At 48.2% G+C, this 12,953-nt stretch overlaps 1 protein-coding gene across 3 annotated transcripts in view; it reads right to left on the minus strand.

Moving 5' to 3' along the window:
• NEDD4L (NEDD4 like E3 ubiquitin protein ligase) overlaps positions 1–12,953 on the minus strand; it is a 344,838-nt gene that overhangs the window by 223,247 nt on the left and 108,638 nt on the right. For all 3 annotated transcript variants that reach the window (XM_033424917.2, XM_033424919.2, XM_033424926.2), the window contains exon 2: positions 10,364–10,437. In XM_033424917.2, the coding sequence (XP_033280808.1) occupies positions 10,364–10,437 (74 nt within the window). The remainder of the gene's footprint in view (positions 1–10,363; positions 10,438–12,953) is intronic.

The raw sequence follows: 12,953 nt of genomic DNA on the forward strand, positions 1-12,953 counted from the left end.
CGTGCCATTTCTGCCAGTGCAGGTGCACAGTGAGCCCACCCTCCTCAAGGCCTCCTCCAGGCTTTACCACTGAGAATGAGCTGGGGAGTCAGCCCTCACCTAAAACACTGGGGAACCATTAACAGAGAGAGGAACGTCTCCCTTATTCCTTTAGTGGTGAAACTATAGCATACACCCTCCGCCATCCGAACGTCAGACCTCTCTCCATGCAATACCTACTGGCCGTGCTCCTGAAGGCTCCATTTCTGTGAAATAAATATTATCTTCATTGTCTTACACATCCCAAAACACTTTCACTTCTGACTCATCTCAAGTTGGCAACATTCCCTTCCTTATAATACTTTAGGCTCCTTACATCCTTTCCCATCACCAAAAGGGGAACTTCTGGGAGACAAATATAGAATAAACTTTAGGATCAAGCAAGAGTAAGGCTACCGGGGTGACCTGGGGGGACACAGGCAGCTGAGGAATGAAAGAGAGGAAGGAAGGAAGGAGGGGAGGGAGGCAGTCTGGCCGGGGTTGGGTGGGTAGATGGGGCGAGAGGCAGAGGAAGGATGCTGGAGCCCCGGGACACAGCGATGTCAGGCAGAGGGTCCAACCTCACCACTCCCCAGAGGCATCCTCAGACTTCCAACCCCCCACTGGTGCCCTCTGTAATTCATTATGTTAGTGGATTAAAATACTGCCCACGGCTCTTCAGCTGCTTTTTAATTTTTCCATTTTCTCAGGCTCCACTGTGACCAGATGAACAAAATTTATCAAGCATCTGCTACGTGCGGGGCGCTCTCATCTTCCTAAAACGCATCAAATTCCCTGCCCTAGAGACTCAGGGACCAGAGCATCGTCCATCACTGATGAAGGTAAGGGCAAGACATCCTGCAATTTTCCCTCCTCTCTGTATTAAAGCAGGTGGCAGAGCCCAGGCCCTTTAGGTGCCAGATGCCAACACATTCATGTGTCAGGAGTTGAGGCAAAGGGGGGGATTCTGAACAAGGGATCCTCATTAACATAACAGCAGGGAATGGTACATAAATGTGGCCCGTCTACTTCACGCCCTTATTTACCAAAACTGGAAAGACACAAAGGCCAGTCTATATGGGTATAGTTTAAAACTGATCAGATAGTCCCTGAATTCTGAATCAGTGCATACTCCAGCATAGCCTCTTCAGGGAGTCCAGGTCATTCTAAACATCCATTCTTACAGCACTGGCTCTAGGACAGCAAGCCTGGGGCTTAAGGCAGGATGGAGACATGCTTGCCCTGCGCACTGACCCATCTGCCACTCCTCACGTTTCTGTCTGGGAAACCTGGTGGCCTGAACAGTGTGCAAACGGTGATCGACATATTTTAAGAGGATGTTGCAGGGACTTCCCCTGGCGGTCCAGTGGTTAGGATTCCGCGCTTCCACTGCAGGGGGCATGGATTCAATCTCTGGTCAGGGAACTAAGATCCCAAATGCCACGTGGCATGCCCCAAAAAAATTAAAAATTATTTTTTTTATAAAAAGGAGGTTGCATCTGTTCATCCATTCAACGACCAGGAGATAAGCACAAATATACAAAAAGCCGTGTGCCTGCTGCAGAATTAGAAGAGGTCTTTATTTGGGAGGAAAGGGTTAATACCTTTTAACGTCATTGCAGGGTTTGGGGGTCAGGGGAGAACAATGAGAATAAACAGTCTGAGAGCTGGGTGCTCTGTGCTCTCGCATGACTAACTGTAAGAGCTCTTAGGTACAAGGATTTTAAGACAAATACTTTTGTCTTAAAGTATGCCCAGAGGCCATTAGTGTTGCTGTTGTGATTCTCAGCAATGCCCTAGATAGCTAAGGCTGCTCCAACAGGCCTCCAGAGGGAGAGGGAGCTTTGCACAGAGCTGGCAGGTCACAAACACAGTGTCAGCAGAGCGTAAGGGGCCAGGTGTGCCTCAGGGAGGTCAGCTCAACACAATGAAGACCACCCAGGGCAGGGTCAGCACCCAACGCAGGCGGTCCCTCCAGGGACCTCAGGGCCAGGTCAGTGGGGGATACCAGCCACATACAACACAGCAGGAGGTGTGGGGTCCATGGTGGCCCCAAGGGCACGGCCCTACCCAAAGGGCGCCACTAGCACACAGCTCCAGCCACGCGGCCTCACAGGAACACGGGCCAGGATGTCTAGGTCGTCGAGATTCTCCAGAAACCTAGAAATCTGGTTTTTTAATACGAAGTCTCCCAAACGTTGGCTCAAATTTTTTATTTCTTTGTTTTAGTGTTCCACAGGCCACAGAGACACACCTGTGGGTTCAGTCTAGAACCCACACTATACAAACCCTGACACTATACAAACCCTGGCCTCATCGTGCCCTAGAAGTGCTGACAGTTAGCAAGGGGACCCTCAAGGTACTTATGGCCTCAACGTTTCTCAATCTGTAAAAGGAGGAGAGTTCTTTTGTGCGCTGTTTTCCAAAAGGGGCAAAAGAAAAAACAATTTCTAATCCTTTGGGAGAAAAAGCAAATTAGTGTTTTAAAATTTACATGTATCTAGTGCCAAACTATCACCTCGCCCATTTCTTGCTGGTCCCCTGGGGGAAAATGTAATTTAACAGTGGAGGGAACAGACTTTAACCCAGGGATGAATTTTAGCATCATCAGTTACGGGACAACCAGATGTTGGGTCCCTCCTGATCAAATAGCATCCCCCATTCCTGTCTTACAAGTTTCAACTGAATTTGATCAACCTTTTAGATCCAACTCCTAAGGTACAGGAAACCCAGGAGAAAGAAGAACACATTATATGATACCACAGGAAACAATCAAATGTGGTCAGAGAGACGACCTACTGACCCCTCAAGGTCACTGAAAAAGGGGAGCGAAGACTGTTCTTGATTAACAGGGTCTTAAGAGACCTCACAGCTAAAACGTGATTCTCAACTGAATTCTGGTTTAAGCAGCCCACTTGTAAAAGGCATTTCAGGGCCGGTTGGGGGAATTCAGATAATGGACCAGGTAATAGAGTCCAGCAGGCAATTATCGTTAATTTTGTGAAAACTGCATGATGGTTAGGAAGGCACAGGGTTTTTGTTTTTTTCTCCTAGAGACACAGGCTGAAGTATTTAGGGGCTAAGTGTCATGAGGTCTGAATGATCCCTTTTGAATACTTCAGGGAAAAAAAGATAGATGCAGCCAATGTGGCAAAATGTTAACGACTTAAATGTAGACGGTGGGGACTGGAGTAAGCTGGTGCCACAGAGCTGTCATTAGGTGGCATTAAGTCCCCATCAGTCTCAATTACTGGAAGACAGAAGGATTTTTTTTTTTACCACATCCCTCCAATGCCCGAGTCGTATGTGTTTTAAATTTTAAATCACCAGCTGCCAGAAGAAAAAATGAGAGCAACCCAAACAGGTCTAACTTGAGGTTCAACCCACACAATAAAGAAGCAACTGTGAAATTTGGGTCCTGAAACTTTCTGCACGAACGCATCAAATTCTGGACTTGGTCTGTCTTCGCCAGCATTGCTCAATTTTAAGGAGCAGCTTTATATAGTCTCCAAAGCATTCCACCCGCTGTAACCTCGAATAAAGACTCTGATCATAATTAAGGAGGAAAAGGGGGGAGGGTAGATCTAAAACTTGCACTAAAATGATCCTATTCAGTTACCACTTCAGCCTATGACAAAAGGTTAGATGTCTTAAGATACAAGCTTACCTGAAAAAGAATACAGTTTGAAACGCGAAAAGGTATTTTAAGTTTAAAAAAAAACCAGATCTTACTTATCTATTCGAAATCTAATACTTGATGATATTCACTCACAATTCTAGGCACTTGATTAGCTGCCACCACACACACTGGCTAGTTCTTTAAATCTGCTTTTTAAAAAATGCCTAGTCATCCAATCTAACAGTCACCTAGGCCAACGGCCCATCCAATGGCTGACCCTTGGCCGTTCAAGATGAGTATTAACGCACCATGGGAAAGAGCTCTGAAGTCAGATAAATCTGGACTCCGCTGGTCCCACCACTCACTGCAGAGTGGTTTCATCCCGGGCTGGTGACAATCTCTCTGAACCTCAACTTCCTCACCTAAAAATGGAGATAATTATTCCCTCTTCATAAAGGCAGACTCTGATGACTTCATAGCACGTTCCGTGCACTGGGCCAGCCAACCTGGAAGGACTCAAAGTAGTCTGTAAAGAACTTGAAAGCCTAGGCTCTCAGTCAGCTTAGCTCACAACTCTAAACCTTACTAGTCGTATATAGACTTTGCAGCCTAGGCTCTCAGTCAGCTCACAGCTCTAAACCTTACTAGCGGAATATAGACTTTGCAACTTCTCTTTCTTGCCATGTTTTCCTTGTCTGCAAAATGGACAGAAGAATAGGGCCTGCGGCATAAGGGCTTTGGGGAGAATCAAACGAGCTCCTGTGTAGATAGGTCAGGCCATGCCTGGCACGTAGGACGCACTCAATAAACAGGAGCTATCGTGACTCGCTCCCCTCCTTCCTTATACCCCATTTTAGGAAAGCATGACTCACGGACCCCAAACTGCACACATCGTTGTGGCCAAACAGCAGGACTCATCCCTGCCACATCAGAAAGTACCTAAAAGCCTCCCTGGGAAGTGAGAGTGGTCCCCCCAACCCCACCTGTAACTGCCCGTGAAGAGCCCGGCCCACTGCCTCTACCTCTCCTGTCAGGAATGACAGCCACGTGCTCCCCAACCCATGACTCGTGCCAATGGCTCCATCCTGACCCTAAGACTAAGTGGTTGGTGCAGGGTCTTGACCTTCCATGGCAGCCCCAGCTCAGCCTCATGCCCCCCAAGTAGAAGTTTCTATATCCACCACCACAAGCAAGTGTGTTCCCTTCTGTGGGCTTTGAAGCAGTGATTCTGCAAAGACATCAGCATCAAACGGAGACCCTTCCTGCCTGCCATCCCGCTGGCTCCCCGAGACGCTTTTCTGACACCAGCCTTCGTGCTAGCTTCCCTCAATCCCTCCTCCACGCTCACCTTTTATCAGAGTCCTAGGCGGGCCTCCTCCACTGGTCTACACAGACCCTTTGTGAGAATTACAAAAAGCACCTGCCCTGGATGGCAGGGTGGGGGTGAGGGAGATGCCTGATGAGCTAAGGGCACCTCTGAGAATTAGAAAAAAGTGACCCTTCCTCCAGGCTGGCGACCCTGCACCATAGCTTAGGTTCTATCACTAGATTCTACTATTGAAGTCAACTCAAGCAACTGCCACGTGCCAGGATCTCTCTGGGCTTACAAACAGGAACAAGAGCTACAGCCTCCGAGCTGAGACCGGGGCTGGAGGGAGGGGAAACTTGTGGAACCAGGACAGCCTAGGCACAAGAGTTGCTTTCTCCTCTTGAGCTGGGGAGCCCAGCAGAGGTGCTGCCACATGAACTGGACCTGGAGAGCTGGGCGAGCAGTGCCAGAAAGGATGTAAGCAGACTCCAGGCAGAGGGGGAAACACCCGCAAAGGCAAGAAGCAGCACGTTCCACGGCGCACTTAGAGGAAGGTGAGTTTTCAGTGAAGGGGCAGGAAAAGGAGGGAAGGGGGGAAGAGATGAGGTCATCATTCACTCTTTCCGTAAATATTTCTTGAGAATCCACTATGTGCCGGTATCGTGTAAGGCAGGGAGAGTAAAAAGTAAATAAAATAAACCCTAGCTGTCAGAAGCTAAAAATGTAGTCTGGGAGAAAGAAATAGTTATAATCATAAAACAACAACAGAGGGACACATAATACTTCCGGGTTGTAGGGCATATGAAAGACAGGAAGTGATCTGGAGGGAACTGGGAGGGACCAGCAGAGGAGATGATCGGCAGAGCTGCCTGGCAGGTGAGGGTGAGGCCAGGGGTGCAGAGGGGCGGAGGGAGCAAAGGCAGAGTGTGCTGTGTGTAGGGATGGGGGGGCGGGTTGTGAAGCAGGCAGCGGCCAGGGTGGGACCAGAGCAGGAGGCAAACCAACCAGAGAGGGCGTGGCACACTGCGTTACAAAGGGATGTGAAACCTCCACCTTAACAGGAAACCGGGATTTCAGCCCACAGGCAAACGCAGATCAAACCAGGCAAGGAGGGGATGAGGGGATTCATCTGGCTAGGTCTGCGCCTCAGCTCAAATGCTCTGCAGCAGGCTGGAGGGTGGGAGGTGTGGACATGTCGGTGGGTCATCAGAAAGCGAGTAGCGACAAACCATCCACCAGCACAGCATCCAAGGGACCTCCCAGGTGGCAGTGTCACCTTGATCCCCTAACGCTACACTTAGTCTCACGAAGACAACCTGTTTCCAAAATAGAAGTGGGTACCCCTCTTGTATGCGGTGTTTCCAGCATGATTTTACTCCCCTTTTGATGTGTTATTGGCGTTTTACACGTGGCCTACTTTTTGAAAGAGTCTGATTTTCTTTTGGCCAATCTTAAGACAGCAACAACAGACGCTCAAAAGCCTTGCACAGCATTTTTTTTCACAGTATGGATCTTAACGGTTGGGTGCCTCTGACCCAAGGTGACCACCGTCTCCACCTACATCCCATGTCCTGACTTCCCATTTGATTCAGCACGTGTTGCAAACAAAAGTGTCCCTTGTTTAGATGACAGATTATAGGGTTGCCCTTCTCCACCTGAAGGTAGGGTCCAAAAGATAACATCTTTCTCTACTGCCGCAATTCTCCACACAGACCAACTGCTGAGAAGTTCCAGGGGAGCAACAGCTCAATTATCAAATCTTCTTCCAATAAAGGCTCTTTTTTTTTTTCTTTTTTTTTTTTAAATAGCTGCACTGTGAGGCTTGTGGGGTCCTAGTTCCCCGACCAGGGATCGAACCCAGGCCCCAGCAGTGAAAGCGCCAAGTGCTAACCATGGGACCCCGCCAGGACATTCCCAACAATAAAGACTCTTTTAATAAAGTGAGACTTTGCTGGATGGAAGCTGGAAAGTGATCCTGTGTCCTCAGCACTGGATTGGGACAGAGAGAGCAGGTAAGGAGAAGGGCATTTCAGGTGCACGGTGAGTGGAAAGTTTCTTTCTTTTTTAAAAGCTTGGGCCAAAGAAAATCAGACTCTTTAGAAAGGTAGGCCATGTGCAAAATGCCAATAACACGTCAAAAGGGAAGTAATACCATGTTACAAACACTGCATACAGAAGGCACCCGCTTCTGTTTTGGAAAAGGGTGGTCTTCATGAGACCAAGCTGAGAGGTAGGCCTAGAGGCCAGGCCCCGCCCCCCCCCATGCCAGTCCTCAGCGCTGGAGCCTCAGGCGCCCAGGAGGGCACTGCTCTACCCTCCAGCATCGCCTACTCCGACCAACACGCCCGGCCCTCCCCCACCCTCAGGCCACGTGACCCAGGCAGCCTCCTTTGACTCCAGAGACTGTAAATCCGTCTTCCAACACATCCAAGCCTCTATCTGATTTCTACCACTTCCAAGTGCCTGACACTGCTGCTGAGGAAGACTGTCCTTCCTCCTCCATCCATCAGGGCTCCCAGTGCCTACCCAGCCCTCCTTCTGTGAAGGGAGAATCAGGGTCCTGGAAGACACAGAGGTGGAGGGAAGATTCAGTGACAGGCTCGGGGAGAAGGGGGGCCTGCCGGCCTGTGGTTCGGAAGGACACGGAGAAAAGGGTCTCACTCCAGGGGACAGCACAGAAGACATTACAACACCTGCCGCACTCACGGCTACTCCCCCAGGACACGTGAGCGCTGCCAGCCAACCAGAGTCATCTTGGGGTTCTCCCCGACCCCGCCCGCTGGTGACGAGAAAACTGCTCTCCTTGCTTTCTACTAACGTACTGTGACAGAGGTGGGTTGCAAGGATGTGCATGAGACAACGTGGAAGAGACCGCAAGTCACTAGGCAAAATAACGAGGCAAGAACTGTCGCCACTCTCCAGGGAGATGCCAGTGCGGCGGGACGCTGCATGGTCACCTGACCCTCCAACTGGCACCCACTCACTGGCAAACGGGTGCTTTGAGCACTCTGGCCCCTGAGACAGGGGGAGAGGGAAGGAGGGAGGCAGGCAGGGGTGTGTGTGTTGAATTTATTAAGCTAAGACAGTGAAGGGCAGAACGCAGATTCAGAGCTTCTGCTCATTTTCTGGCACTCGGTTCATGAAGCCACAACACTGAGGCATTATCTATAATTATTAATTATCTATAATTCCTGAGGCATTATCTATAATTCCTCTCAACGCTGCCCCAAAGAAATGACTCTTCCTCTTTTCACATAGATGGTAACAATTCAGATCTGCTCGGCTCTTTTACGACTTGGAGCCCAATTCTGCTACCAATCTTAACCTCAGAGCTTCTGAACAGGCTAAAAAACACAATCTGAATCAATTTCATTTTTTTTTATGAAGAGTTTTGGACAAAACAAACCAAAAATGAATCGAAGGAAACGTGACTGTAATATTCCAAATCCAACTTCTTCCTTCCAAACTCTTAACATTTGATGCAAAGAGCCAGTGAGAGCAACAGGTATTTCTGACATACGAGCACAGTCTACTGGCCAGCATGCAAACATTGAAATTTAAAAACCAACTGACCCAGTCCTGTTCGTGGTGCTCTGTGTGTTAAGCAGTAGAAGAAAGATGCTAAAAAGTAAGATGTCTCTGTCTCCAGTAAACGTCTAATTTAGTAAGAGGCAAGTGAAATGCTAGAGCATTAGCGCAGGCGCGTGGTAAACCGCTCGGGGTGGCTTCACAGTCAAACGAGAGAGAGCCTGCAGGTGGGATGTGGCTCCGCTGCCCCTCCCCACCCCATCACCTGCAGCTCAGGCTGATGGCAGTGCCCCAAAGCATGCGGTTTCCCAGTGACACAACTCAGAAAGCTAACCCTCAGTTAGTCATCTGGGGCACACGTAAGCATCAGGAATTAAAAAAAATATTTCCCTGATATTGGAACGTCCATCGATTTTACTTATTTACAGACAGACCTCGAGATACTGCAGGCTCGGTTCCAGAGCCCCGCAATAAATCGAATATCACCATAAAACGAGTCACACGAATTTTGGGTTCCCAGTGCGTAAGTTATGTTTACACTATACTGTAGTCTATTAGATATGCAATAGCATTATGTCTTTTTTTAAAAGTGTAAATACCTTAACTTAGAAATACTTTCTTGCTAAAAAATGTCAACCGTCGTTTGACAACACAGGATTGCCACAAACCCTCCATTTGTTCAGAAACAGTACTGGGAAGCGCAACGAAGTGAGATATGCCTGGATTTATTTTTGCTCGTTAACGCAAATCCCATTGGTAGCTTACTGATTTCTTTGCTAGACAAAACTCAAAATGGGCATGGTAACAGGACAGAATATAAAAGACGTGTGCCGACGAACGGCAGACGAGGGCTTCTGCGCGGTGTTGGGAGGATGAGGTTAGCTGGACAGAACGAGGCCTCATCACTCAGGGTCTCCAGTGTCAGGCTGAGGCCCTGAACCCGAGCGTCACTACGGGCAGTGGTCCCGGAGACTCACGGGATGACCCAGTGTTCCAATGTGGTGACTCTAGCGGCCAGCACGGCCCTCTGGTTCAACCCCATCAGGTACCCAACTGGAAGAGAGCACTGAGCAGGGACCGGGGGCCTCATAAGTGACTGGATTTAAATAGTAACCTTTCCTGTTTCCATTCGACAGGGAAGTTGGACTACATCATCTCTAATATATCCTTTAGGTCAAAAGTTCAAAAGGGCTTTCTTCTCCGAAATTTGGTTCAAATCCTAGTTCCAAGTAGCTCTAATCCTCACTCTGCTACCAGTCCAGCAACTTAAGGCAACACACTGTCAAGAGCCAGTAGGGCTGACTGAAAGATACAGGGATACCAGGTGCTACACGCAAAATAAAAAAGCTAACTAAAACAGCCAGAATGAGGAGGCTGTGGGTGCTTCCGTAAATGCCACAGAAATCACCAAGTCTCTTAATTCCAAAATTACACATGCCAAAAAATATCCAGTTCTCCCAGGAACAAAACAATACTTTGTTTCCCTCAGCTAGGGTTTTTTTAAAAAAAAAAAAAACCAAAAAACAGGAATATATTAAAATGAACACAGACATGTTCTTAAACTTATTTTTCTACTGCAGAAAAACAGAAACATCTGAATCGAATTTCCTCATGAAATCAACCTGTAGGAAGGCCAAGCCCGCTAACTGCCGCTGTTGCACAAGGTCTACACCCCTGCAAGAACGTGGTCCCTGAACCAGCTGCAGCGTGAGCATCACCTACTCCATCAGAAACTCGGGAGGCAGGGCCCAGCAATCTCTGCTTTAAGAAGCACCGCCCCGCCCCCGCCCCCGCCCCCGCCCCCGCCGGGTCATTCCGATGCACCTGAACTTGAAAAGCGCTTGCTTAAACTCTCTTCAGAAGCCTACCAGATAACAAAGCAAACATACCTGGCTCCGAAGATGTCCTTTTTGGCGAGATCAATTCCAGAAACAACCTTCACTCTGAGGATACGGGACTCTCCCTGTTGGAGAGGGAAAAAAAGTAGTTTACAAAATGGACTTTGAATCGATCGTTCTCTCAGCCAACATGCAAAGTCAATGATTACTCTTTACGCATAGGCGATCCTTCCTTACGCTGAAGTTCAAAAAGCAACATTCCAGCTCTGAAATCCTACAACCCTAGACATTGAGAGCATCCAAGTTAATTAAGCTCAAGTTTAATTCAAACTAGGTCATGCAGATCAATGATTCCTGCCACAGACAGTAAATATTTCCCAGCTGTACCAAGAACACAACCGCACACACGAAACCACCTAGATAAATGACCAAGTGCAATAACATACCATAAATTTCACAAATAATTCCTCCTTTGACGTTAATATATTTGTGTGTGTGGCCTGAGAGAGGAATTTCACATGGTAAAATATTTCCTCAAAATTACGGTTTCAAAATGTTGGTGCTGGCAAACAAAAATAATGTCTCATTCCAGTAAAAAGAAACAAAAAGCATCATCCTAAACGGAAGTCACCCCAAAACACCTCAGAAAACATTCATTCATTCATCCCATCCACCTGCTTATTTATTCATTCCAATATTTTCTAAGCAGCTCCTATGGGCATTGAGCTTGGACGTGAAATACAGACATGGATATGCTGACAGTCTACTGAGAGTGATGGGCAGACGATAGCACAGGACCCTGTGATGGTACCATGCCAGGAGAAGTCTAGTCTAAGGGCTAAGACATTCAGGAGAGATGAGATGGCTTAGGGGGAAGGGCAGGCAGAAGTCCAGGATAACTCTCAGATTTCCAGTTTGGGCCACTACGTCTTAACATAAATTGAAACAGAGGATTCGGCTGAATTCAAGGTGCCCTGTGGAACAACCAGGTGGGGAAAAAGAGATGACTAAACGGATAAATGGGAGCGAGATCTAGTCTGGGCTAGAGACCTGGGAGTTGTCAGTGTAGAGCTGACAGGTGGTAGGTAGACTTCAAGATCTATGAGAAGTGATCCAAGACGAGCGAGAAGAAAAAATGCCTAGGGATGGAGCCCTTGGGGACCCAGGTGCTGAGGGGCAAGAGAGAAGTAATAGGAAATTCATCTACCCAATGTGTTTAGTCAAGACACAGGTGAGGGAAAGAAACCCTAAATGATCTGTACGTTATGTCCTGTCAAAGGAGATAAAGGCAGGGTGAAATAACACATGGAGTGAAAAGGGTGCTGAACCTTATCGATGAGCCGCCCAGATCACGCACACACACAGGCAATCGGAACCCATGTTTGAGAACCTGTACTTCCCAGGATCCTTCACCCTTCCAACCATCCACCCCCGACACAAGGCTGCCCACGTGCAAACACAGCAAGGGACACCAACACGTGTGTGTTTATAATTCCCTTTCAAAGGAGGCCTGCATTCAAGTCCGGCAGGATTTAATATGTTTGGCAACCTTCACGAAAGGATTGAGCCAAGCCAGGGACCCTACTAAACAGGACCTAAAGCAGGACCCTACCACATGGTTTACCAAAGCTCCCAGGGTTACATGCTCTTCCCTTGGTCCTTGAAGCAGGTGCTGAGTGCCCTCCCCTTTCTCTTACACACTCAGCTCACCACCCATCACCAGGGATTCTTTCTTGGCACGTTATCTAGGCTAAGGCTCTTTTCTGTTTCTCATAGCAGGCTGTACCCCACAGCCATCATTTGACAGCTCCTAAGGCCCACTCAGCTCAAGGAACGCCACAGTTGAAGTATTTTTACACGTGGATCAAAATTCGGCAACACACCTGTGGACAGTTCCTAGTACACCTGGGAAGAGCTTATGACCCACTAGTGCCCGTAGCATACCAACTGAGAACCATGGGTTAAAATGAAATCCTCATCAGCAAGGCGAAGAGGTTAAGACTTTACTTGGAGGAATAAGGAATCATTCAGAAATGAGGAAATGAGGAAAAGGAACAGCTGGAGAGGAACTTATTTTTTTCTGTCTCCCTGCCTCTCCCATCCCAACTCTCTGCCCCTCTCACCAATGACAAATATTGCAAATCAGCGATTCTCCCAGACACCACTGTGCAGAAGGGGGACAACGGCTGCAACCCCCAGAGGGTGGATACTGTTAAAGGAAAGCGCTATGTCTCCAGGCCCGTCCTTGATGCTGGCTGAAGCAGATGTGTGATCTGGCGACAGAAGGGTGAAAGGACCTTTGCGGAGGAGGATGGAGGGTCTACAAAGCAGTAACTCTTCCAATGACCAACTCAGAGCAACACACCTAGTCTTGCACTTGTGACTGATGTGGGAGCAATAAAGAAGGGACGGTGTGATGAAAACCAAACTACAGTCAATCACAAGTCACGGAGAAGAAGACAAGAATTCTGGTTAGAAATGGTCTCTTTGTCTCACAGCCCTTGGGATTCTCGGAAATCCTGGGCAGAATCCTGGACTTACCACCAACTCCAGAGGGGGCTCGGAGGAACCTTGTCTGGATTCTAAGGAATAGGGTGAGCCCAGCTAACACCCAGACCCCTTAGGTTTAACGTTGGGCGAA

The sequence above is a fragment of the Orcinus orca genome, chromosome 15 (genome assembly GCF_937001465.1).
Source record: "Orcinus orca chromosome 15, mOrcOrc1.1, whole genome shotgun sequence".
Classification (NCBI taxonomy): domain Eukaryota; kingdom Metazoa; phylum Chordata; class Mammalia; order Artiodactyla; family Delphinidae; genus Orcinus; species Orcinus orca.